The 24,593-nt window shown below is 42.6% G+C and overlaps 1 protein-coding gene across 1 annotated transcript in view; it reads left to right on the top strand.

Moving 5' to 3' along the window:
• GYS2 (glycogen synthase 2) overlaps positions 1-24,593 on the top strand; it is a 47,874-nt gene that overhangs the window by 7,880 nt on the left and 15,401 nt on the right. Inside the window, exons 2-10 of the mRNA XM_007517888.3 lie at positions 10,817-10,998; positions 11,676-11,867; positions 12,908-13,090; positions 14,755-14,899; positions 15,429-15,546; positions 16,049-16,169; positions 17,669-17,775; positions 19,645-19,704; positions 23,089-23,167. Coding sequence (XP_007517950.1) covers positions 10,817-10,998; positions 11,676-11,867; positions 12,908-13,090; positions 14,755-14,899; positions 15,429-15,546; positions 16,049-16,169; positions 17,669-17,775; positions 19,645-19,704; positions 23,089-23,167 — 1,187 coding nt within the window. The remainder of the gene's footprint in view (positions 1-10,816; positions 10,999-11,675; positions 11,868-12,907; positions 13,091-14,754; positions 14,900-15,428; positions 15,547-16,048; positions 16,170-17,668; positions 17,776-19,644; positions 19,705-23,088; positions 23,168-24,593) is intronic.

Genomic DNA, 24,593 nt, shown 5'->3' with positions numbered 1-24,593 from the left:
CTCATCTTAAATGGAGCTTGAAGGAATCATGTTAAGTGAGATAAGTGAGAAGCAAAAGAAGAATACGGGATGATCTCACTCATACATAGAAATTGAGAAATAAGAACAGAAAGGGAAACACAAAGCAGAACTTGGGCTGGGTTTGATGTATTGCACCAAAGTAAAAGACTGAGGAGTGGGGTGAGGATGAGTTTCAGGTCCTGGTCATATTGGAGGAGGACCTAGATGGGAGGGTAAGAGTGTTTTGCAGAAAACTGAGAAATTTTACACATGTACCAACAACTGTATTTACTTTTGACTGTAAATCATTAATCCCCCTCATAAAAAAACTTTAAAATATTATTTGATAAGACAGAGAGAAATTGAGGTAGGAGATAGAGAGGGATAGATAAAAAGAGCCATCAGCAACACTACTTCACCACTCTTGAAGCTTTCCCCCTGCAGGTGGGTAGTGGAGATTTAAACCCAAGTCCTATCATTATTCTTAATTTTACTCATCCAATGAAGGAGCCCAAGCCTCCATTTTCATTCTGGCTTTCATTTGGAGTGACTCCATGATCCCATTTTTATTCATATATATATATATATATATATATATATATATATATATATATATTTCCTTTTAATCACAGATAAATCACTATTTTTATTTATTTATTTATTTATTTATTTATCTGTCTCCAGTGTTATTGCTGGGGCTTGGTGCCTGCATTATGAATTCACTGCTCCTGGAGGCCATTTTCCCCATTTTGTTGTTGTTATTGTTGCCACTGCTGTTGTTGCTGTTGGATAAGACACAAAGAAATTGAGAGAGGAGAGAAAGACAGCGAGGGGAAGAGAAAGATAGACATCTGCAGACCTGCTTCACCGCCTGTGAAGCAACCCCCCTAGGTGGGGAGCTGGGAGCTGGAACCAGGATCCTTATGCTGACCCTTGTGCTTTGCACCACATGCGTTTAACCTGTTGTGCTACCACCACCCCCATTTTTATTCTTAAGGTTTCTTTATGTATTTATGAGATCCAGAACACTACACACTACACACGTGATGCTGGGACTTCACCCATGCAAGTTCTGAGCTCTACTTCTGTGCACTGCAAAGCACCATGACTCTACCTTTATTTTTTATTACTGATTTTACGATCATTTACTTGATTTTTTGTAATCAATTTACTTATCGGATAGAAGCAGTGAGGAATTGAGAGGGAAGAGAGAGCTAGAGCGGGAGAAAGAAAGACACCTGCAGCAGTGCTTCACTACTTGTGAGGCTTCCTCCCTGCAGATGGAGACCGGGGCTTGTATCCAGGTCCTTGTGCATGGTAATGTGTGCACTCAACTGGGTACACCACTGCTTGGCCCCAGTTTAATAGATTCTAATGTCATATGGGTGTGTAGCACCACACCACATGCACCACCAAAGCTCTGTACCTCCTCTCCCCCTTTAAATGTGAATCAGAGAGATGCTACTCTCTGTGGTACTACTGCCCAGCAGTGACTGTGGGTGACAGTCATGAGGGGTTGGGGTTTCCCTGCCTGGTGAGGAAATGCCTACTCATGCCACTGGCATTCCAGCTACCCCATAGCAACATGGTCCCAACCAGGGCTAGTATACACAGGACTCCCTGACCAACACTGGTATCCCCACTTGTCCTTCATCAGATCAACAGGTCTCACATCTCATGTCTCAGTCCCTCCTGTTTGGGCATCTGGAGCTGACACTGTGCTGTTTTGGGGGAGATGTGGTCTTGCTCTTGAGGCATCTCCCCCACCCCCACCCACCACACACACATAGGACTGCAGCTACTCAAATTTGAGCCAACTGCCGGCCAGTGAAGTTCTGGGCACACAGTACATGTAGGCCACTTTTACCAGGAATATCCACCTTCTTTCCTACCTGGCCTGCTGCCTCAGCAAGTGATACGCCACTGACTGTAGAATAACAACCCTTCATTCAGGAACTGAGCTTTTCCATGGGAGGTCCTGGTTCACTACTGTGCAGATTAAACTCACATGGCTTGCACATCCTCTGACCCTTTTTTATATATTTCTCAATCATATTTGTTTTATTTATTGGATAGAGACAGCCAGAAATCGAGAGGGAATGGGGTAGAGAGGGAGACGGAGAGACACCTGCAGCACTGCTTCACCACTTGCAAAGCTTTCCCCCTGTAGATGGGGACCAGGGGCTCAAACCAGGGTCTTTGTGCATTTTAGTATGTGCACTCAACCAGGTGAGCCACCATCCAGCCCCCACACTCTCTAACTTTTAAGCATTCGAAAAATAGTAAAGCTTCTCTCAGGCAGACAGAGAGAATAGACCCTTATTTGAGATGGTTCCACACACCATACTGCATGGGAATCGTGATCTCTGCAATATCCATGGCATTTCTAGACAAAGAATCGATGTTTAGGACCTCACAAACATCTGTGTCATGGGAGCTCACCTTCTCTTTCTTGTGAAAGGACTGACACTTGACCCTCACACTAACGATCGCTCGCATGATGTTCCCGGAAAACACAAATCAATAAAATACAAAGTACAGGTTTGAAAGGGAAGGCGAAGCCCTAACTCAGCAGCATACATTGTGGAAAAACAATAATTCACTTTTCAGTATGTGCTGATGAGCCTCTGGTTTATATCCAGATTAGAAAATGGAAAAGACCTTCTATCTGTATCAGCTCACGAACCTACAACTAGCATGCCAAAGAGAGAGAGATCTGGGGGAAAACATGATAGATAGTGCAAAATCCAAGGGGAAAAATTGGCATGTGAATATGGGGAGGGAAAACCAGTGAAATACCTCTCTTGGATAGTGCACTGCTTTGCCGTGTGCATGACCTGATTCAAAAGCAATCGGCCCTGTATTGAAGAAAGCTTCTTCAGTGCTGCAGTTTCTTTACTTCTCTCTCTGTCTCTCTACTGGTGGGGGGGATCAGCTAAGAGGCCAGGAAATGGAGCAGCCACTTGAACACACATGCTACCAAGCACAAGGACTTGGGTTCAAGCCCCAGTTCCCCACCTAGAGAGGGGATGCTTTATGAGCAGTGAAGCAGTACTCCAAGCTCTCTCTCTCTCTCTCTCTCTCTCTCTCTATCTCTCTATTTTTTAAATATTTTTTTTATTAATGAGAAAGGAGGAGAGAGACAGAATCAGACGTCACTCTGGTACATGTGCTGCTGGGGATCGAACTCAGGACATCATGCTTGAGAGTCTAATGCTTTAATCACCGGACCACCTCTCTGTGTTCTTTTCTCTTTCCCTCTCTATCCCCACCACCATTTCTCTGTGTCTATAAAACAAATACCTGCCAGGTCTGGTGGATTCATCATGCAGGCACCAAGCCCCAGCTATAATCCTGGTGGCCATTTTGTAGAAGTAGGAACAGAGAGGTGCTATGGTGCTTGAGTGTGTGTCATGCAGCAACTAGAACATCTCACAGAAAATTATAGAGGAAAAAGCTTGCATGGACTGGGCTGTAGCACACATGACGCAAAGCAAAACAACACAAGGCAGTTTTTCTTTCTTTCTTTCTTTCTTTCTCTTTCTTCCTTTCTTTCTTTCTCTCTCTCTCTCTCTTTCTTTCTTTCTTTCTTTCTCTTTCTTCCTTTCTTTTTCTTTCTTTCTTCGCTTCTCTCTTTTTGGAAAAAGAGAGGCCAGAGCACCAAGGACTGAGGCCCAGGACCTCCAGCTTGCAAGCCCTGTACTCCCAACCACACAGACTCTGCCTGACTGACTATATGTCTTGGTTTTTTGTTTGTTTGTTTCCATTTTGTGCAGGCTGCACCAGGAGGTGCTGCCAGCCTTGTCTTTTAAGCAGGAGTCCTCCCCTCCTCCTGCACCTCCCCTGACTTCTGCAACACCTTCCTTCCCCTCCCCATTAGGGGGTGTGGTCTGGGGGAGATACTGCTGAGCCATCTTGAGGACAGCCTGGCAGAGACAGGGAGCCTAGGGACCCAGAGAGGGCAGTGGCCCTATGAGTTTCTCAGGTTGGGCAAACATCTGGAAGCCTCACTCTACAGCCTCAGGGTAGCTCTGCCACTGTGTCAGGAGTGATGCATCATGGGTATAAACACTGCCCAGCATCAGCAAGAATATAGGCTTCTTGTGTGGGGGAAGGGCAGGGGGGAGATAGCATAATGGTTATGCAAAGAGACTATCATACCTGAGGCTACAGGTTCAGTCCCTTGTACCACCATAAGCTAGAGCTGAGCAGTGCTCTGGTAAAGGAAAAAAAAAACAAACTTAGCCAGTCAATGGCTTATTTAGAGAGAGAGAGAGAGAGAGGACATATGTAAGTAACATTGCTTACACAAGAATGTGTAGCACTGCATTACTCAAAAGACTTTAACGCCTAAGGCTTACTATCATAAGCCAGAACTGAGTAGTGCTCTGGTAAAATAAATAAGTAAATAAATATGCTGAGCTACCACAGAGAAGATCACAACTGAAATAATACAGTGATAAAAATGTGCAACCAAAATTAAATAAAAATAAATGTGCAAGGACTGGCATAAGGATCCTGGTTCCAGCCCTGCAGGGGGGTCGCTTCACAAGCTGTGAAGCAGGTTGGCAGGTGTCTAACTTTCTCTCCCCTTCTCTGTCTTCCCCTCCTCTCTCCATTTCTCTCTGTCCTACCCAACAACAACAACAGCAATAACAATAACACAACACAACAAGGGCAACAAAAATGGGAAAAATGGCCACAGGAGCAGTGGGTTCATAGTGCCAGCACCAAGTCCCAGCTATAACTTTGGAGGCAAGAAGAAAAGGAGGAGGAAGAGAAGGAGGAGGAGGAGGAGGAGAAAGTTTGCTCTTGGGGTGACATTCTTTTGCAGTCAGGCTTCAACCAATATGAAATGGATTTTTTTTTTTTTAGTTCTTGTTGTCACCAGGGCTTCTGAGACAACTTTATTTTTCCAGATAGAGAGGGGAGGGGAAAGACCCTTCCTCCTGTGCAGTGGCATCTGGTCTTGAACCTGGATTATATACGTGGCGAAGCAGGTGCACTGTCCAAGTGAACTATCCTACTGGTCCTGAAACGGAACTTTTTTTTTCCTCCAGGGTTATTGCTGGGGTTCAGTGCCTGCACCATGAATCCACTGCTCCTGGAAGCCATTTTTCCCCTTTTTTTTTGCCCTTGTTGTTGTGGTTATTATTGTTGTTGTTGATGTCATTCATTGTTGGATAGGACAGAGAGAAATGGAGAGAGGAGGGGAAGACAGAAGACAGAAAGGGGGAGAGAAAGACAGACACCTGCAGATCTGCTTAACCGCCTGTGAAGTGACTCCCCTGCAGGTGGTGAGCCGGGGGCTAGAACCGGGATCCTTATGCCAGTCCTTGCGCTTTGCACCACGTGTGCTTAACCCGCTGGCACTACCACCCGACCCCCTGAAATGGAACTTTTAAGAATTGTCTCCACTCCTGACAGACTGAAAGAGCACATCTATAATACTCATAAGTACTCAGGCTATTTGCAAACTATACCAAGGCTTTGGACACCAAATGGGGGAAAGTAACAAACTAGTTAATAATGATCACCTCTCAAACAAGACCATTTTTTAAAGTAAAGAATTCCTCAAAAAAGAAATTTATCTTCTCCCTATGTTCTCTAAGAGGTGGAGATAGATTTATATCTCTGTGCATTTAAATTTGAAACACATAAACATAAAAAAAAAAAACACAAGGATGCTCTAAGATCAGTAGGTATGATACACTATTGCAAAAAAAGAAAGAAAGAAAGAAAGAAAGAAAGAAAGAAAGAAAGAAAGAAAGAAAGAAGGAAAGAAATAAGGAAAGGCTCCATCGACAAATGTGAATAAAGCATTTGATAAATGTGCATGTACCATCAGAACCCAACAGTATATTCCCTGTGACAAAAAAGGAAATAACTCTATTCTACAGGAGAGGGGAAATTCTTTGAAGATTTGTGCATTTTTTATAGATGGTAGATTTGAATAAAGCATACATATTGAATTAAATATATATAGTGACTCTCACATTTTAAAGACTTTTTTCCTTTCTACTTGCCCTTGAAAACGTTTAAGTTCTTTTTTCCCCCTTAACCAACAGTGCTGACAGTTCATACAATTTTCTGCAATCTGGGAAAATATTTAAGGGTACCTGGTGCTGGCATAAATCGATGTGGACCCATCTCATTTGCTGAGTGGTTCAGGGAATCCTGTCAGTTCTGATCCAAAAGGGTCTGGTTGCAGGGTCTGTGGACATCCTTCATGTGTCCATGTTGTCCTCTTCTGCCACATGAGCTGTGATTCAGTGTTCTCATTATCAGATTCTGATCAAGTCACAATTTACATTTCTATTAGTATTATTAATATTATTGTTATTTTGGGTGGAGAGAGAAATTAAGAGATAAAGAGAGGGTAGACTGGAATGGTCTGGGAGTATGGCACAGTAGATAAAGCACTGGACTCCCAAGCATGAGGTCCCAAATTTAATCCCAGCAGCACATGTACCAGCATCTGATGTCTGGTTCTTTCTCTGTCTTTCCTCCTATCTTTCTCATTAATAAATAAAATATTTAAAGAGAGAGAGAGAGGATAGAGTGAGAAAGAGAGATAACTGCAGCACTGCTTATGAAGCTTCCCCCTGCAAGTGGGGAACAGGAGTTTGAACCCAGATCTTTGTGTACTGTAATGTGTGCACTCAACCAAGTGTGCCACCACACGGTCCCTCTGTTTTGAGTTCTTTTAAAAAAGTCTTTTTTACTCTTCTTTTTGTAAAGAAAAAAAAACTTTTTAAGTCTATGTTGGCTCATGAAGATGGTTAGCATTTAGTATCTTCACACTGGAGGGCTACATGAGACCTTCTCATTCATAAGTTAAGGAATCCAGCTGCCAGCATCTGACAATTTCAACATTTGTCTTTTCTATCTCACCACTCAAAAGGCAAAATGGCTAAAACCTGTATTTGGAGTTGGAAAATGTTTTGGAAAATGTTGCAGGTGGCAATTCTACCTGGTGACCATGAATCATGACAATGAGATGATTTCAAGTTCTGGTAACTGAAATAAGGCATTTTAGAGATACAGTAGCTTTCAGTCCTAATGAATTCAAAGAACTCATGAAAAGGCACAGGGAAAAAAATAAGAAAAGACTTTCTTCTCAATATAAAAGCAATAAAAGTTTCATCTGAGGTGGTCAGGGAGGTGGTGCACTGGCAAAAAACACTGGACTTGCAAACATGAGGTCCTGAGCTTGATCTCTAGTACTGCATATGCCAGAGAGATTCTCTAGTTTTCTCCCCTATTTTTTTTCTTATTAGCAAATAAATAAATCTTTAAAACCAGATCTTGGAAATAGAGTTAAAGGCTGACATTGGAACCTCTATTAGCTCTGGGATTTCACACTTCGATGGCTCAGGGACAAAACACTGTTCAGGAAACTGATTCAGAAAGATGTGTGTGTGTGTGTGTGTGTGTGTGTGTGTGTGTGTGTGTGTGTACATATATATATTTACGATTAGAGCTAGCACAGGAAATATCCTGCCTAAGTGTGCAGCATCCTCCCCCAATTCCCCCTTCTTCCAGTCCCTTCTCCCTGGCTACTGCACCTCTGCACCTCAAGCCTCCTCTTTTAAATGTCTTCTCCCCATTTGCACACTCTGCACTCAACTTAAGAAGCTTGACTCTGGGCTAGCTGGTGGTGCACCTCATTGAGCGCACATGTTACAATGCACAAGGAGCTTGGGTTAGAGCTCCTGGTCCCTACCTGCAGGAGGGAAGCTTTGCAAGTAGTGAAGCAGTGTTGCAGGTGTCTCTTCTGTCTCCCTCTCTATCTCTCTCTTCTCTCTCAATTTCTGGCTGTCTCTATCAAATAAGTAACAATAATTTTAAAAAACTATTTTTAAAAAAAAAGCTTGACTCCAATGCTTCCCTCTGCCTGAAAAACATCTTCCTGTCATACCCATTTGCCTAATTAGATAATCTTATACATATTAAAGACAAGTTAGTTGACAGGTTAAGTGAATTACCTAGTTCAATTTAGACTGGTTTCACATTTATTTTTATTTAATTTTGGTTGCACATTTTTATCACTATATTATTTCAGTTGTGATCCTCTCTGTGGTAGCGCAGAATATTTATTTACTTATTTATTTTACCAGAGCATTACTCAGTTCTGGCTTATGATAGTAAGCCTTAGGCGTTAAAGTCTTTTGAGTAATGCAGTGCTACACATTCTTGTGTAAGCAATGTTACTTACATATGTCCTCTCTCTCTCTCTCTCTCTCTCTCTCTCTCTAAATAAGCCATTGACTGGCTAAGTTTGTTTTTTTTTTCCTTTACCAGAGCACTGCTCAGCTCTAGCTTATGGTGGTACAAGGGACTGAACCTGTAGCCTCAGGTATGATAGTCTCTTTGCATAACCATTATGCTATCTCCCCCCTGCCCTTCCCCCACACAAGAAGCCTATATTCTTGCTGATGCTGGGCAGTGTTTATACCCATGATGCATCACTCCTGACACAGTGGCAGAGCTACCCTGAGGCTGTAGAGTGAGGCTTCCAGATGTTTGCCCAACCTGAGAAACTCATAGGGCCACTGCCCTCTCTGGGTCCCTAGGCTCCCTGTCTCTGCCAAGCTGTCCTCAAGATGGAGGCTCAGCAGTATCTCCCCCAGACCACACCCCCTAATGGGGAGGGGAAGGAAGGTGTTGCAGAAGTCAGGGGAGGTGCAGGAGGAGGGGAGGACTCCTGCTTAAAAGACAAGGCTGGCAGCACCTCCTGGTGCAGCCTGCACAAAATGGAAACAAACAAAAAAACAAGACATACAGTCAGTCAGGCAGAGTCTGTGTGGTTGGGAGTACAGGGCTTGCAAGGCGGAGGTCCTGGGGCTCAGTCCCTGGTGCTCTGGCCTCTCTTTTTCCAAAAAGAAATAAGAGAAGAAAGGAAGAAAGAGAAAGAAAGAAAGAAAGAAAGAAAGAAAGAAAGAAAGAAAGAAAGGAAAGAAGGAAGGAAGGAAGAAAGAAAAATTGTCTTGTGTTGTTTTGCTTTGTTTTATAAAATTGCCCAGCTTCTTGGCCTTGTGAAAGGCCAGTTGTTTGGTGCCACAGAAGGCAGAGACAGAAGGAACAGCCCGGCTGGGGTGGGGACACACAAGCCCGAGGTCCCAGGTTCAGTCCCTGGCATTGAACGTACCACATGCCCCCACCCCCACTTCCTCCTCATTCTCTGCTGAACCGCCTTCTGGCATTTTTAAGTAAATAAAATATATCTACACACAAATAGTAATCTACCTGGGGAGCGGGGTTCAGAAGCTACACCGCACTGTGTCTCAGCTTCCTAAGGCCTTGGAGGGGCAGAGGGTCCTGGAATCTCAGCTGGGGAGGGAAGGGGCGAGGACACTAGGGAGGAGGGGCCCCAGCAAGGCAGACACTTACCCTGGGGGTAGCCCACCTGGTCTCCAGAAAGGAAATGGGAGGAGGGCAGCTTTGTGACCAAGGTCTCCTTCCGCAGTTGGCCTACTTTCTGCGGCTGCTGTTTGTGTATCATGATGCCTCTGCCGGTGTTTCCTGACATACTATGGGGACATTGGCAAATGCTCAGCTGTGTCTCCTTCTACACTAAATGACTGGTCACTGCTTCTTCACATTCTGTTTCTTTGGCTTAAGCAGCTGCTCCTTTTGGAAAGCAGGGATGGGGCTGGTGAAATAGCTCATCTGGCTAGTGTGCTACTTTGCAATGAGCCTGACTGGGGTTTGAGTCCAACACCCCCCCACTACTGCACTGAAGGAAGCTGCTCCCTGCCTCTCTCTCTCTCTCTCTCTCTTTCTCTCTCTCCTCTCCTCTCCTCTCCTCTCCTCTCCTCTCCTCTCCTCTCCTCTCCTCTCCTCTTCTCTTCTCTCCATCTCTCTCTTAAGAAAATAAGCCTGCACTGCTTATTCTGACAGTCTCTGCAGATTCCTGTGAAATGCTGTTGCTTCTCTGTTCTTGTCAACCCATTGTTGTCATGCTTCCTGACAGGCCCGCATGAGATTTTGAACTGTGCACATAGATTCAAAAAGAGTGGAGGGTGCACCCAGTTGAGCACACTTATTACCACACACAAGGACCTGGGATCAAGCCCCCACGCTCCACCTGCAGGGAGGGAAGAAGCTTCAGGAGCAGTGAAACAGGTCTGCAGTGTACTCTCTTTGTCTCTCCCTATCTCCTCCCCTTCAATTTCTCTCTATTTTATCAAATAAAAAAAGGAGGACACACACATACACACACACACACACATATAGATAAATATGAAAAGACAGTGCGTCAGTAGCATAGCAGACTTGCATGCCTGGACCAATCTAGTAACACCAACATATGCCAGAGCAGAGCATTACACTGGTCTCTGTCACAAAAATAAGTACATTTTTGTTTAAAAGAAAAGATGAGGGGCCAGGTGGTAGTGTGGTGAGTTAAGCACACATAGCGCAAAGCAGTGTTAAAGGATCCCAGTTTGAGCCCTCCTCTCCCCACCTGTAGGGGGATCACTTCACAAGCGGTGAAGTAGGTCTGCAGGTGTCTTTCTCTCCCCCTCTCTGTCTTCCCTTCCTCTCTTGATTTCTCTCCGTCCTATCCAACAACAATGACAATAACAACAACAACAATGATAAACAACATGGGCAACAAAAGGGAAAAAATAGCCTCTAGGAGCAGTGGATTCATAGTGCAGGCACCAAGCCCCAGTAATAACCCTGGAGGAAAAAAACCCAAACAAACAAAGAAAAAAACTTGTGCTTGGTGGACCCTGCATGCTTATTTCTGGCTGGGAAGCCATTTCCGTCCCTCAGCCTGAGTGGTAAAGGGCTCTTTCCTTTTGAACAGTTGGCGGCATCTACACTGTGATCCAGACCAAAGCCAAGGCCACAGCGGATGAGTGGGGAGACAACTACTTTCTGATCGGCCCCTATTTTGAGCACAACATGAAGACGCAGGTGGAGCAGTGTGAACCCCCCAATGACACCATACGGAGAGCCATGGAGACCATGAGTCAACATGGGTGCCAGGTAAGGGGCTGGGTGGAGGAGGGCTGAGGCTTAGGATACCTTATGGGGGCCATACTCTTTGGAGGCCAGGAGCTTGTCTCCTCATAAATTCTTTTTTAATTTTATTTATTTGCCTTCCAGGTTGTTGCTTTGTCTCGGTGCAGACACTATGAATCCACTGCTCCTGGTGGGCATTTTCTTTCTTTCCATTTTACTGGATAGGACAGAGAGAAATTGAGAGAGGAGGAGGAGATAGAGAGGGAGGGTGAGGGGACTGGGTGGTGGCACACCCAGTTAATCGCACATAGTACTAAGCAAAAGGCCTGCATGCGAAGATCCAGGTTTGAGCCTCTAGCTCCCCATCTGAAGGGAAGATGCTTTAGGGGCTTAAACCTGGACCTTTGTTTGCCACCACCTGGCCCCCACCCCATGAATTCCCACAGGAGGAGTCCACTCACCTGCTTAGGGAAAGGTGCAGGTTTGTGAGAAAGAGGGAGGAATCAGTCCTCCATAAGTCACCTTGGAAGCATCTTGTAGAAAGCACCTGGGAGCCTGTGGCTGGCCATCAGCTTGGAGTCCAGCAGTAGGTGTTGTCACTGAGTCCTAAGTAAAGCCAATGTCTTCCAAATGCAAACACCTTTCCCTCCTTTGCATCCCCTGATGTCCCTGCATGGCTTGTTGTGTGCTTTCTCCGACAGGTGCATTTCGGACGGTGGCTGATAGAAGGGAGTCCCTACGTGGTGCTCTTTGACGTCGGCTACTCCGCTTGCAACCTGGACCGTTGGAAGGGGGACCTCTGGGAAGCGTGCAGGATTGGCATCCCCCACCATGACCAAGAAGCCAATGATATGCTGATATTTGGCTCTTTAACAGCCTGGTTCTTAAAAGAGGTACAACTTAAGGGCTGGGAGGTTAGCTCCCCTGGTAGAGTGTCACTTTATCCTGGGTTCGAGCCTCCAGCACTACTTGGAAGTACCATGCACTGCACCAGGGAAAGCTGTGTGAATGGTGATGGGGGACTGTGATGTCTTTCTATTTCCGTCTCTATCTGAAATTACAAGGAGAAAAAAATTCACCAGAGGGCCACGCAGTGGCACATTTGGTTAAGCAGACATATTACTGTGTGCAAGGACTTGGGTCCAAGTCTCTGCTCTCCACCTGCAGGGGGTGGGTGGGTGGGGGTTGGGATAGGGAAAGGAAGCTTCACAAGTGGTGAAGCAAGTCTACAAATGTCCATCTTTTTCTCTCCCGTTCTCTCTCCCCCTCCCTCTCAATTTCCCTCTGTCCTACCAAGTAAAATAAATATTTTTAAAAAAGAAATTCACCAGAATAATAGAGTCAGGCATACATGAGACTTTGGGAGGCAGGGGGGGGAAAGGTAGTTTTTGTATAAATGCTCATTTAAGGGAGCTGTGCTCTGTGCTAGCAGTGACCCTATGGTCTTATCTTTAAATTTTTCATATATATATATATATATATATATATATATATATATATATATATATGGACTTTATGAACATTCTTATAAATCCTAATACAGTCAGGGGCTAGGCAGTAGCACAGTGGGTTAAGCACATGGCTCGAAGCACAAGGACTGGTGTAAGAATCCTGGTTTGAGCCCCTGGCTGCCCACCTGCAGGGGAGTCACTTCACAAGTGGTAAAGCAGGTCTGCAGGTGTCAGTCTTTCTCTCCATCTTCCCCTCCTCTCTTGATTTCTCTCTGTCCTATCCAACAACAAGAAACAACAGCAATCACAACAACAGTAACACAGTCATAACACAGTCATACTTTCAAGCACATATCATATGTAGACCCCCTTAAACTGTGATGAAATGCATGAGTGTGGTCACTTTACTTACTCTTGAGGCTGTGAGCATGAAAGAGCACATGCCATAAAGAACTTTTCTAAATGTGTCCCCTCTGCTGTAGGTGACAGACCACGTGAATGAGAAGCATGTCATTGCTCACTTCCATGAATGGCAGGCCGGGACCGGGCTGATCCTCTCCCGAGCCCAGAAGCTGCCTCTGGCCACAATATTCACCACTCATGCCACACTGCTGGGGCGGTACCTCTGTGCGGCAAACATGGACTTTTACAACCATCTCGATAAGGTGTGTGGTCCTTCCTGCTCCCCTGGCCACCTCTCCTTCCAGACCTAGAAAAGGGAGGGTGAAAGAAGTATTGATCATTCAGTCTCCCCCCGCCAGCTAGATGGCAGAAATGCCCTTTTAGCTGGTTAATATTCATGATGAAACCTCTCTTGAGGTGACAAAGAGCTCATCCAGTTCAGCTTTGTGCAGAGAGCTGTGAAGTTTGGTGATGAGAGACCAGATGTCTATCAAGCTTAAAGCAACAGATCTTGATTCCAAAGGGCCACACAGGCATGAATGTGGTCTCCTCTTCCAGCCTGAAGCTCAGGAAATACGCTAACTCTGGTTCCACACATAGCTCTAGACAGGAGGTGAGAACAGGAATTATACGAATTATACCACAAGCCTTCTGCTTTGCATCATCCAAGTGGGCAAATTGTTCTTGTAACACTGCAGTATGTAGGTGGCAGGTTTACATAGGTCAAGGAAGGCAGATGTGATTCCAAACAAAGATGGAGGTCTTAGATGTTTGCTCATCTAAGACTGCCTCATGCTATGGCCCAAAGCCATTTCTTTTATTTTCCACCAGTTAATTCAGATAAGCAAAAAGTATGTCTTTGACATAATCATGGTAACAACATTAACAAAGCATCTGAGTACTGTAAAGGCAGAAAGTCACAGATGACTGCCAATCAATTCAATCGAGCATTTTAGGATTCTCTTTCAGAATCCTAAAATTCTGAAGTTGGGAAGTGGATTTCTAAGGCCTTTCCCAATTTAAAAGAAAAAGTAGAATTCTAGTGTGTGTGTGTGTGTGTGTGTGTGTGTGTGTGTGTGTGTAGTGTAATATAAAGGGACAAAGAGAGAGAAGGATATATGAATGTATATCTCAAAGACACTTTAGTGCAGAAAATATTTTTCCTGGCTAACTAGCATTTGCAAGGCAATGGGTTTTCCTAATGAGAGTTTTCCTATAAAAAGGTCAGTCTTACCTAAAGGTCAACCTGTAAACATAAGAAGAACATTTAAAACAGTCACCAAGGAATTTAAGAAGCTGGGGATCAGGGAAATTTCCATTTGGTGTACGGTAATGGTCGACTAATAAGGGCAAACCAGTGATCTGTGATAAACTCAATAGTTTTTTCCTGGAGGAAAGCAAACTTTGACTTTTGTACAAAAGAAACTGTTCAAGAAACATACTGAATATTTTCCTGAAGGTTACAGAGCAAATTCCCCCACCCTTCTGGGTTCTCCTTAGGCTTGTCAAGCAAATAAACTACTGTCCAATAGATCAGTAGGAGAAGACCACATCTAAGTTCTTAGGGAGAATCTAAATATCTACAAATCCTAGAGAACTAGGGCAGCCGAGTTGATCTGAGCTAAGGAGTGAGATGGAAGTTGGGGGGGGGGGTGTAGAGTGTTAAGGACAGAGAGGAGGGGGATTCAAAGATAAGGCAGGGTGACTCAGACAACACAAGCTGGTATCTAGATGTTTGTTCTTCCTTCACATAAGTTTGTCTGGCTACAGATTCTGGAGATGACCCTAAGTCATTGTCTTTTTGTATGTGGTTATAACATTCTCTAATCCTGAGGAAAAACAGTAAGAGAGATGTCTGATTTTTGTTTTGCTTGGTAGAAGCGTCAGTGTAAGCCTGTGTCCCTGTGTTGTGCCCTGTTGTTAACAGTTTAACATCGACAAGGAGGCAGGGGAGAGGCAGATCTACCATCGTTACTGCATGGAGCGTGCCTCTGTCCACTGTGCCCACGTGTTCACCACGGTTTCGGAAATCACAGCCATCGAGGCTGAGCACATGCTGAAGAGAAAGCCTGGTAACTCTCATCCCTGAGTCCGGTATCCACCTCTCAGTTCCGGATGACACTAGAGCGTGAGCATTTTAACCACAAGATCATGTAGGAGAAGAATGGCATTCCCAAGTGCCATGCGTATCTCTACATATATATATTTTTTTTTATGTTCAGTTTCAGTAGTTTTGCAGTAAAACCAAACACCAAGGGCTACTTGGAACACAGACCTGTTCAATCTCTACTTGGTGAATAAATGGGTTATGCTTGAAGCATCCCAGCTGAGATTTGGGTGGATGTCCAGGTCTGTAAAGACAAACTGAGTAGACTTTCCTATTGTAATCATAATTTTGGGATCGATTAGATCTTTTTGTTGTATCCATCACTCAATGTTCTTTTGGTCCAGTGCTCTTGAATTCCAACTGCAGTGATCTATATGTGAAATTTTAGGAGGGTTAAGGTCTGTGGTAGTCAGAAACTAGACACCTAATTCTTTTACGGCGATACCCTGGCTCAAAGGAGAGTTCTCAAAAGGGTTGTGTATTTGCTTTTTTAGACGTTGTTACTCCAAATGGCTTGAATGTTAAGAAATTTTCAGCGGTGCATGAATTTCAAAATCTGCATGCCATGTACAAAGCCAGGATCCAAGATTTTGTTCGAGGTCATTTCTATGGGTATGTTCCTCTGCTCTTTTTAAAGATTTACATATTTAAGTGCACCAGGAGTATTAAGTATGAGATGCAAAGTTCTATCCCTTGCACTGCATGTGCCAGAGTAATATTCTGTTTCTCTCTCTCCTTCATTCTTTCTCATAAGTAAAAACTTTAAAATAAAAATTACTTATTTAATGAGATGAAGAAGGAAGGGGGAGAGAGAGGTGGGTGAAAATACACAGATCCTGGCTGAGAGAGACTAGAACCCCACTTTGCTCAGTTCTGGCATATATGGTCTGACATATAAGTCCAGGGCTCCACCTGCTAAGCCACTTCCCTAACCTCATATTTTTCTTTATGAGAAAATAGCATATAATTCTAGGAATCTCTGATATAAAGGAGGTAGTAGGTAAATGTTTATTTTTTCTAGCCTCCTCTGTCAACTTAACAGAATTTATGTGGATGGTTCATTGCAGGTGCTATCATTCTTCTTCATTTTAAGCTATTTTTTTTTTTGTTCTAGCCATTTGGACTTTGATCTTGAAAAGACTTTATTCCTTTTCATTGCTGGGAGGTATGAGTTTTCAAACAAAGGAGCTGACATCTTCCTGGAATCTTTATCCAGACTAAATTTCCTGCTGAGGGTAAGAAAGTACAGGTGAATGATATATTGCTTTCATAGGAGGGCTTTCTTCTGTGGGAAGACACTTGCTAACTTTCTAAACAGTCTTCAAGAGAAAATGGGATTTCAAAGAGTTAAAATGACAACCTTATTCTAAAAGTAGCTTTGGTCTTTAATATGCATTTGAATTGCCACATCATTCACTTGTGTGTTTGTCTATATTGTCAGGTATTTTTTTAAATATATTTATTTATTTATTGGATAGAGACAGCCATAAATAGAGAGGGACGGAGGAGATAGAGAGGGAGAGAGACAGAGAGATACCTGCAGCACTGCTTCACCACTTGCAAAGCTTTCCCCTGCAGATGGGGGCTGGGGAGTTGAACCCTGGTCCTTGCTTATTGTAACATGTGTGCTCAACTAGGTGCACCACCACCCCACCCCGGTATTTTTTTTAATATATAGAGTTGCAAGATTATTACATCAATATGCTGTATTTTAAGAAGAGAGAATAACAGTTTGTAACTGTACTGCTTCTGTAAATGTTCTGAACAGAACATCAGCCCTGAGAGTGCAGAGGTCGTGGGTTAACCAGTAAGTGACTGCACTCAGGTTAACAGCAGGTCATTTCTAGAACAAATAAGCCTTCTTATGACTGCCATTCTGAGCATGTGTATGCTTCCATCTCCCCAGCTGCTTGACATGCTATTTTCTTCTGCGAGATACTGGGCCAGTGGTGGTATTTGCAGGAAGAGGAAATGTAGATTTTACAATAAAAGAACCTAACCTTAAATCCCAGCTTTGTAAATAGTTCTGTTAGAGGAACTCAGATACAGTATTGAACCTCTCCTCTCTCTCTTAACATGAGCAAAATGAGGAGAATGGTATCTGTTGGGCATGATTATTATTAAGGACTTGATCAAATGTGTATTTAAAACAGCTGGCACTGTGCCGACCATAACAAACATGCTCAGCATATCCTTGGTCCTATAGGCTAAAAACCACAATGGCAGTATATGAGACATTTAAAGGAAAAATATCAAGAGCTGATTTGTGAAAATCAATATGAATAAGGTAGGGGGAAAAATAAAACAAACCGAAACTAAATCCTCATGAACTAATTTCCAATAAAAATAATGAATTTTGATCTTGTATTCTTAGTTACCTTTTCAAACCACATACAGCCCAGCTACTATTAGATATCTGAGATGAATGATCCCAGGGAAATGTTTTATACTGTGAAATTTCCAGGTGTTTTGTTGACAAATCTTAACTAAAAACCAGGTTTGATTTTAAACTCCTGAAAAAAAAAAAAAAAAACCTTAGGAAACAAAGGCTCCAATGAGGGATCCTTATGCTGGTCCTTACTTCTCGCCATGTATGCTTAACCTGCTGTGCTACCACAATACCACCTCTAAAGAGATTTAAAGATACTGTTTTTTCACTATCTAAAGAGTCCATCTGTCACACAGTTTACCTTCAACAGCTGACTCTGTTGTGTTTTCCAAAATCCTTCATCAGATGCACAAAAGTGATGTCACGGTGGTGGTGTTCTTCATTATGCCTGCCAAGACAAACAACTTCAATGTGGAAACCCTGAAAGGCCAGGCAGTACGAAAGCAGCTGTGGTAATCTCATGCCTTGTCAATGCTCTCAAGCAATCCCTGCAAAGGGATAGTGTTTCAGTGAAATGTTTCTGTTAACATCTCCTTGAACTGTCTTTTTCCCTTAAGATTGTTAGAACACAAATGCTACCAGGTTCTCTAACTGTACAACAGTGCTGGATTATATAGAGCCATACAACTATGTTACTGAAAAAAAAAAAAAAAAACCCTCTGGCATGTGCTAATATGGAAGGAAAAGGCACTGTGGAAATCTTTAACATGAGGTTGACTTTAAAAGAAAGTATTGTGGAATTAAAAAAAAAATTCTATTTTGTTAGTGATTTAGTACTGGTTTATAAGATCATCAAATTACAAAGGTATATTTCCACACCACACCCACCACCAAAGTTCTATGCTTTCCCTACCCCTGCCACCCCCACCAGCCCACACCAATATCCATGTCAAAATCTAAAAACCGTTCACCAAAGTAATCACTTAATATAGTGTGGCTCACTGCCTGCCTAGAACACAGACTCAACAATCATCAACAGATCTTCCGGTCTTATTCAGTTTCTTCTTCCATTTCCTCTCCACCTCCTCTGGTGATCTTCAATCAAAAAGAATTAAGCTCACTAGGTTGGTTAGGGTGTTCTGTGACCTCAGTTCCAAATGTTCAGCGCAAACTAAACTGACAAGTAGAAAAATGATGGAAGAAAGGGGCCAGGCAGTGGTGCACCTGGTTAAGCACACACATTACAGTGCATAAGGACCCAGGTTCAAGCCCCCAATCCCCACCTGCATGCAGGGGGAAAGCTTCACAAGTGGTGAGCAGGGCTGCAGGTGTCTGTCTCTTTCTCTATCTCCGCCTTCCCTCTCAATTTCTCTCTCTCTATCCAGTAATAAATAAATAATAATATTAAGAAAAAAACTAATGGAAGATGTTACACAGTGGTGCTTTTAAAGAATACTGACTTAACAGCAGTAACTGTCATGGCAAATACTTAAAACAGAGATCGGCTGGGAGTATGGATTGACCTGTCAATGCCCATGTCCAGCAGTTACAGAAGCCAGACCTTTCACCTTCAAAAACCCATAATGATCCTCGAGGGATAAAGAATAGGAAAGCTGGGAGTCAGGCGGTAGTGCAGCAGGTTAAGCGCATGGGGCGCAAAACTCAAGGACTGCCGTAAGGATCCCAGTTCCAGCCCCCAGCTCCCCACCTGCAGGGGAGTTGTTTCACAGGCGGTAAAGCAGTTCTGCAGGTGTCTTTCTCTCCCCCTTTGTCTTCCCCTCCTCTCTCCATTTCTCTCTGTCCTATTCAACAATGACATCAACAACAACAACAACAAAATAATAATTACAACAATAAAACAACAAGGGTAACGAAAGGGAATAAATATTTAAAAAAAGAATAGGAAAGCTTTCAAGGGAAGGGATGGGATATGGAGTTCTGGTGGTGGCAACTGTATGCCTCTTTTTTTTTTTCCTCCAGGGTTATTGCTGGAGTTGGTGCCTGCACTATGTATCCACTGCTCCTGGAGGCCATTTTCCTCCCCCCCCCATTTTGTTGCCCTTGTTATTGTCCTTATTATTATTTTTGCCATTGACGTTGTTGTGACAGAGAGAAATCGAGGAGGGGAGACAGAGAGGGGGAGAGAAAAATAGACACCTGCAGATTTGCTTCATCACTTGTGAAGTGAACCCCCCTGCAGGTGGGGAGCTGGGGGCTCCAACTGGGATCCTTAAGCTGGTACTTGAGCTTTGTGCCATGTGAGTTTAACTTGCTGTGCTACTGCCCAACCCCCATATGCCTCTTATTCTATGGTCTTGTCAATATTTCCATTTTATAAATAAATAAATAAATAAATTTAAAACCTGTTTCTTTTCATACAGGGACACGGCACATGCCCTGAAAGAAAAGTTTGGAAAGAAACTCTATGATGCTTTATTAAGGTGGGTGCTGGTAATGGTGACCTCTTTATACATGTCGGGCTCTGCTACTCAGATTTCACATTTAGACACTTGATGATTTCATTTTGTCCCAAACAGCAACAAAAATAGTGTACTTGGAAGATATAGTACATCATGTAGAAGGTGCTTTGATTTTTGTTTCGCATCTGATAAAGCTGACTGTACAAATGAGAACATATTTATATACATACAAAGAGGTTCTAACTCAATAAGAATTTTGTTAAGGCTTAACAGCTCATGAGGAAGATTTCATGAGATGTTGTAAGTCTATATTATATCTATATACTCATATATCAAAATTTACCTTATCACTTATCTTTTTAACATTTATTTATTTATTCCCTTTTGTTGCCCTTGTTGTTTTATTGTTGTAGTTATTATTGTTATTGTTATTGTTGTCGTTGTTGTTGGATAGGACAGAGAGAAATGGAGAGAGGAGAGGAAGACAGAGAGGGGGAGAGACACCTGCAGACCTGCTTCACTGCCTATGAAGCAACTCCCCTGCAGGTGGGGACCTTATCACTTATTAACACATTGGTTAATATCTTTTCTTAACAAACATTGTTAAATAATATTATTAATAACATTATTAATGTTTAATAAAATTATTAAACATTGCTAAATAACTTTATTAAACATGTTATTATTAATAACAGTATTAATAACATTACTAATGTTATTATTAAATAACATTATTAATAACATTATTAAAATACTATTCTTAAATACAGGGGCCAGGTGGTGGTGCACCTGGTTGAATGCACATATTATAATTCACAAGGGCCTGGGTTTGAGTCTCTGGTCCCCACCCACAGGGGGAAATCTTTGCAACTAGTGATTCAGGGCTGCAGGTGTCTGTCTCTGTCTGTCTCTCACTCTCTCTCTCTATCACTTCCTTCCTTCTTGATTTCTGGCTGTCTTTATACAATAAACAAATAAAGATAATAATTAAAAATTAAATTAACTTCAATTTAAAATAAAAACATTAAATGTAGTACAATATAAATGTATAAGTAAAATAAAGTCTAAATAACAAAATCAACTGTGAATGTACAATAAGACTCTAAAGATATTGGGGCTGGGAGAGGCTCAACCAGTAGAGTGCACACTTTGTAATGTTTGAGGATCCCAGATAGAGCCCCCAGCCATCATATGGAGATCACCAGAAGGGAGAGTGCTTCAAGAGCTATGGAGCAGTGCTGTCTCTCTTCCTGTCTCTCTGCTTCACCACTCGTGAAGCAGACTCCCTACAGGTGGGGAGCCGGGGCTCAAACCCAGGTCCTTGTGCTTGGTAATATGTACACTTCACCGGATGTGTCACTACTCGGCCCCCACTTGTCAATTTTTTTTAAGTCAGACAGAGCCAGAATCAAAGGAATCATACAGACATGGAGCCCTAGAAAAATCCCTGGTGGAACAGAGAAAGGAAGAAAGAAAGGCAGGAAAGATAAATGAAGATATCATGATATGTGACTTCTGTTATATTCTAAAATAAAAGCTGTCCTGTTTCCTCATTCTTGAGGCAGATGAACATCTTGTTTTTTGGTTTTTTTTTTTTTTTTTTTTGACCAGTAAAATAACAACACCACTTACAAATGGACAAGAAGAAAGCGCTCAGGAATAGGCAAAAATATAATGATAGCATCATTCATGTTTTAATATTTTTTTCAGTGATTAGGGAAGTAGGTTGACAGGTAGTACTCAAGACTTGCATCCATGGGGCTCTGGGTTCAATCCCTAGCACTGCACATGCCAGAATGGTGCTTTGGTGTATCCATCTCTCACTCTTTCTCTCTGCGTCTCTCTTTTTATTTCTCATCTTTAAATTAAAAAATAAATTGCTACTAAATGTGTTTTCTTTCCTTCTTGTTGATTACCCCCCACACACACACTGGGGGTTCATGCCTACTCTTTTTCTCCTTTCTTGTTTTCTTTTATTTTCTTTTTCTTTCTTCTTTTTTCTTTTTGCCTTCAGGGTGACTGCTGGGGTTTGGTGCCTGCACTACAAATCCACTGCTCCTGGTGGCCGTCTTTTTTCCCCCCATTGTTGCTGTTGTTGTTGTTGGATAGGACAAAGAGAAATCGAGAAAGGAAGAGAAAACAAAGAGGCAGAGAGGAAAATAGACACCTGCAGACCTGCTTCACTGCTTACGAAGCAACCCCCCTACGGGTGGGGAGCTGGGTGCCCCGGTCTTTGTGCCAGTCCTTGCACTTCGTAGTATGTGTGCTTAGCCTATGCTTTTTTTTTTTAAGCTGGAGGATAAAAGGCAAAGAGAGAGAGAAGACACCACCAATAACGCTCACAAAGCTCATCCTTTGTGTGGTGCTTCTATGTGGTGGTCAGGATTCAAATGTGGCAAAGCACACACTACTGGAGGGAATATCCCCTGACCCTCAAATGCATTTTTTTTTCTAGTTTATAAATCTTTAAAAAAATTTTTTTTATTTATAAAAAGGGAACATTGACAAAACCATACGATAAGAGGGGTAAAGCTTCGCACAGTTCCCACCACCAGACCTCCGTATACCATCCCCTCCCCTGATAGCTTTCCTATTCTTTAACCCTCTCGGAGTATGGACCCAAGGTCATTGTGGGATGCAGAAGGTAGAAGGTCTGGCTTCTGTAATTGCTTCCCCGCTGAACATGGGCATTGACAGGTCGATCCATACTACCAGTCTGCCTCTCTCTTTCCCTAGTGGGGAAGGGCTCTGGGGAAGCGGAGCTCCAAGGCACATTAGTGGGGTTGTCTGTCCAGGGAAGTGTGGTCAACATCCTGCTAGCATCTGGAACCTGGTGACTGAAAAAGAGAGTTAACATACAAAGCCAAACAAATTGTTGAACAATCATGGACCTAAAGGCTGGAATAGAGCAGATGAAGTATTGGGGGGGTCCTCCATTTTGCATTTTTAAGAGAGTGTGAAAGAGATGGGCCAGATCGCTACTATAGTATCTGTGATGCTAGGAATTAAACCTAGGGCTTCACACATGCAAAACCTGTACATTATGTGAGGAGTATAGCACAATGGTTATGCAAACAGGCTCAGGTTCAATCCCACACACCACAATAAGCCAGAGCTGAGCAGTCCTCTGGTTTAAAAATAAAACAAAATTAAAAAATGTTCCCAAAAGCTGTGCACTACACTCTGAACCATCTCTCTAGTTGCTCCAGGGTGAGTTTTCAATTAAACTTCCTCATCCTTTCGTAGCTTATGAGCTTTATTGGAAAACTGTGCTTACTTTACATTTACTTTCAAAGCTCTTAGAAATGACATGTCACACCTACAGCTTTGAGAAGTACAGTGGGAGTATTAAATAAATGCCAGTTGCTTTGATTCTGATTGTTAAAAAGTAATTATTTCCCACAGAGGAGAAGTTCCTGACATGAACAGTATTTTGGATCGAGATGATCTAACGATTATGAAAAGAGCCATTTTTTCAACTCAGGTAATAAAAGACAGATATAGCTGCTACTTCTCATAATGGCTAAAAATAATTTAAATCAATATTCTAATGTACGAAAGTAAACTAATTTAGGAACATTTTAAGTGTGACGTTAGGAAAATCACTCTTACATAATTGCCTACACAATAGCTCTCTCTGTGTGTTCTCTGTTATTTGTTTTTTAGGAGTCTTTTAAAGAATCTTAGAATAGCTTGTCTTTATATCCATTTAAATGTACTTGGAAATAATAACTGAATTGGAAAAAAAAATGTGTGCTATAATGACAATAACAAAAGAAACTCTAGGGCCATCCAGTGGCACACCTGGGTTAAGCACACACACTACAAAATAAACCCTAAAGTTTGCAAAAAAAAAAAAAAAATATATATATATATATATATATATATATATATATATATGCATAGCCTTCTGGCTGAGAAAATACTTTAGCTAGTAGAGTTCAAGACTGACAGGTGACAGGTGTGAGATTCCAGGTTTGATTCCTGGTACCACATGTGCTCTGGTTTCTACCTCACTTGAAATTCTTTGTTGGTGTTTTTGTTTTATTTGCCACCAGGGTTATCACTGGGGCTTGGTGTCTTCATGACAAACCTACTATTCTTCACAGCCATTTTTTCCTTTCTTTCTTTTATTTGATGGGAGAGAAAATGAGAGGGGAGAGGGAGGAAGGGTGAGAGAGAGAGAGAAAGCCACCATAGCACTACTTCACCAATCATGAAGCTTCCCCTCTGCAGGTGGGGATCTAGGGCTTAAGCCTGGGTCCTTGTACATGCAACATGTGTACTCAACTGCCTGGTCCTCTCACCTGAAATCCTACCTCATGAGATTTACTTTATTCTTCTCATATTATTTAAATAATAAAAATAAATCTTTGTTTTAAAAATCATAGATTTATGGAGTCAAGATAAAGAAATGGTGGCTATTCCTCAGCTAAATGGAATGATTTTGCCTTAGGAACATTTAGGATCCATGAATGGTGGGAGATCAGGAGCCATAGGACAGTCCTTGAGTCTAGGTTTCAGATCTGTCTGTCTTCTTCCCCGTATAAGTCCCAGAATCTGTCACTGCTGGGGCTCATGTGGGGGGTGGCTCCATCCAGGAGGCAAGCTTACTGAGGCCCTATCACCAGCTCTAGAGACTGCATGATAAAGAGAGAGGACTCAGGGAGTATCTTGGTACAAACACTCTTTTATTTGAGGGTGGGCTTGGGCTTATATAGAAAGTTAAACAAAGAACATTTTTCAAATACATCAGAAATTACAGGTTTCTTAAAGGTCAGCTTGCCCCTATGGTAGGGGGCTGGAATGACAAGAATTGATGTGATACATAAAGGTCAAGACAATTAGTCTCCATGATACAAACAGGTTAATTATCTAAAGGCAAAGGGGTTAAACCAGTAAGGTGAGAT

Source organism: Erinaceus europaeus, chromosome 7 (assembly GCF_950295315.1).
Source record: "Erinaceus europaeus chromosome 7, mEriEur2.1, whole genome shotgun sequence".
Classification (NCBI taxonomy): domain Eukaryota; kingdom Metazoa; phylum Chordata; class Mammalia; order Eulipotyphla; family Erinaceidae; genus Erinaceus; species Erinaceus europaeus.
This window is presented reverse-complemented; position numbering and strand designations above follow the sequence as displayed.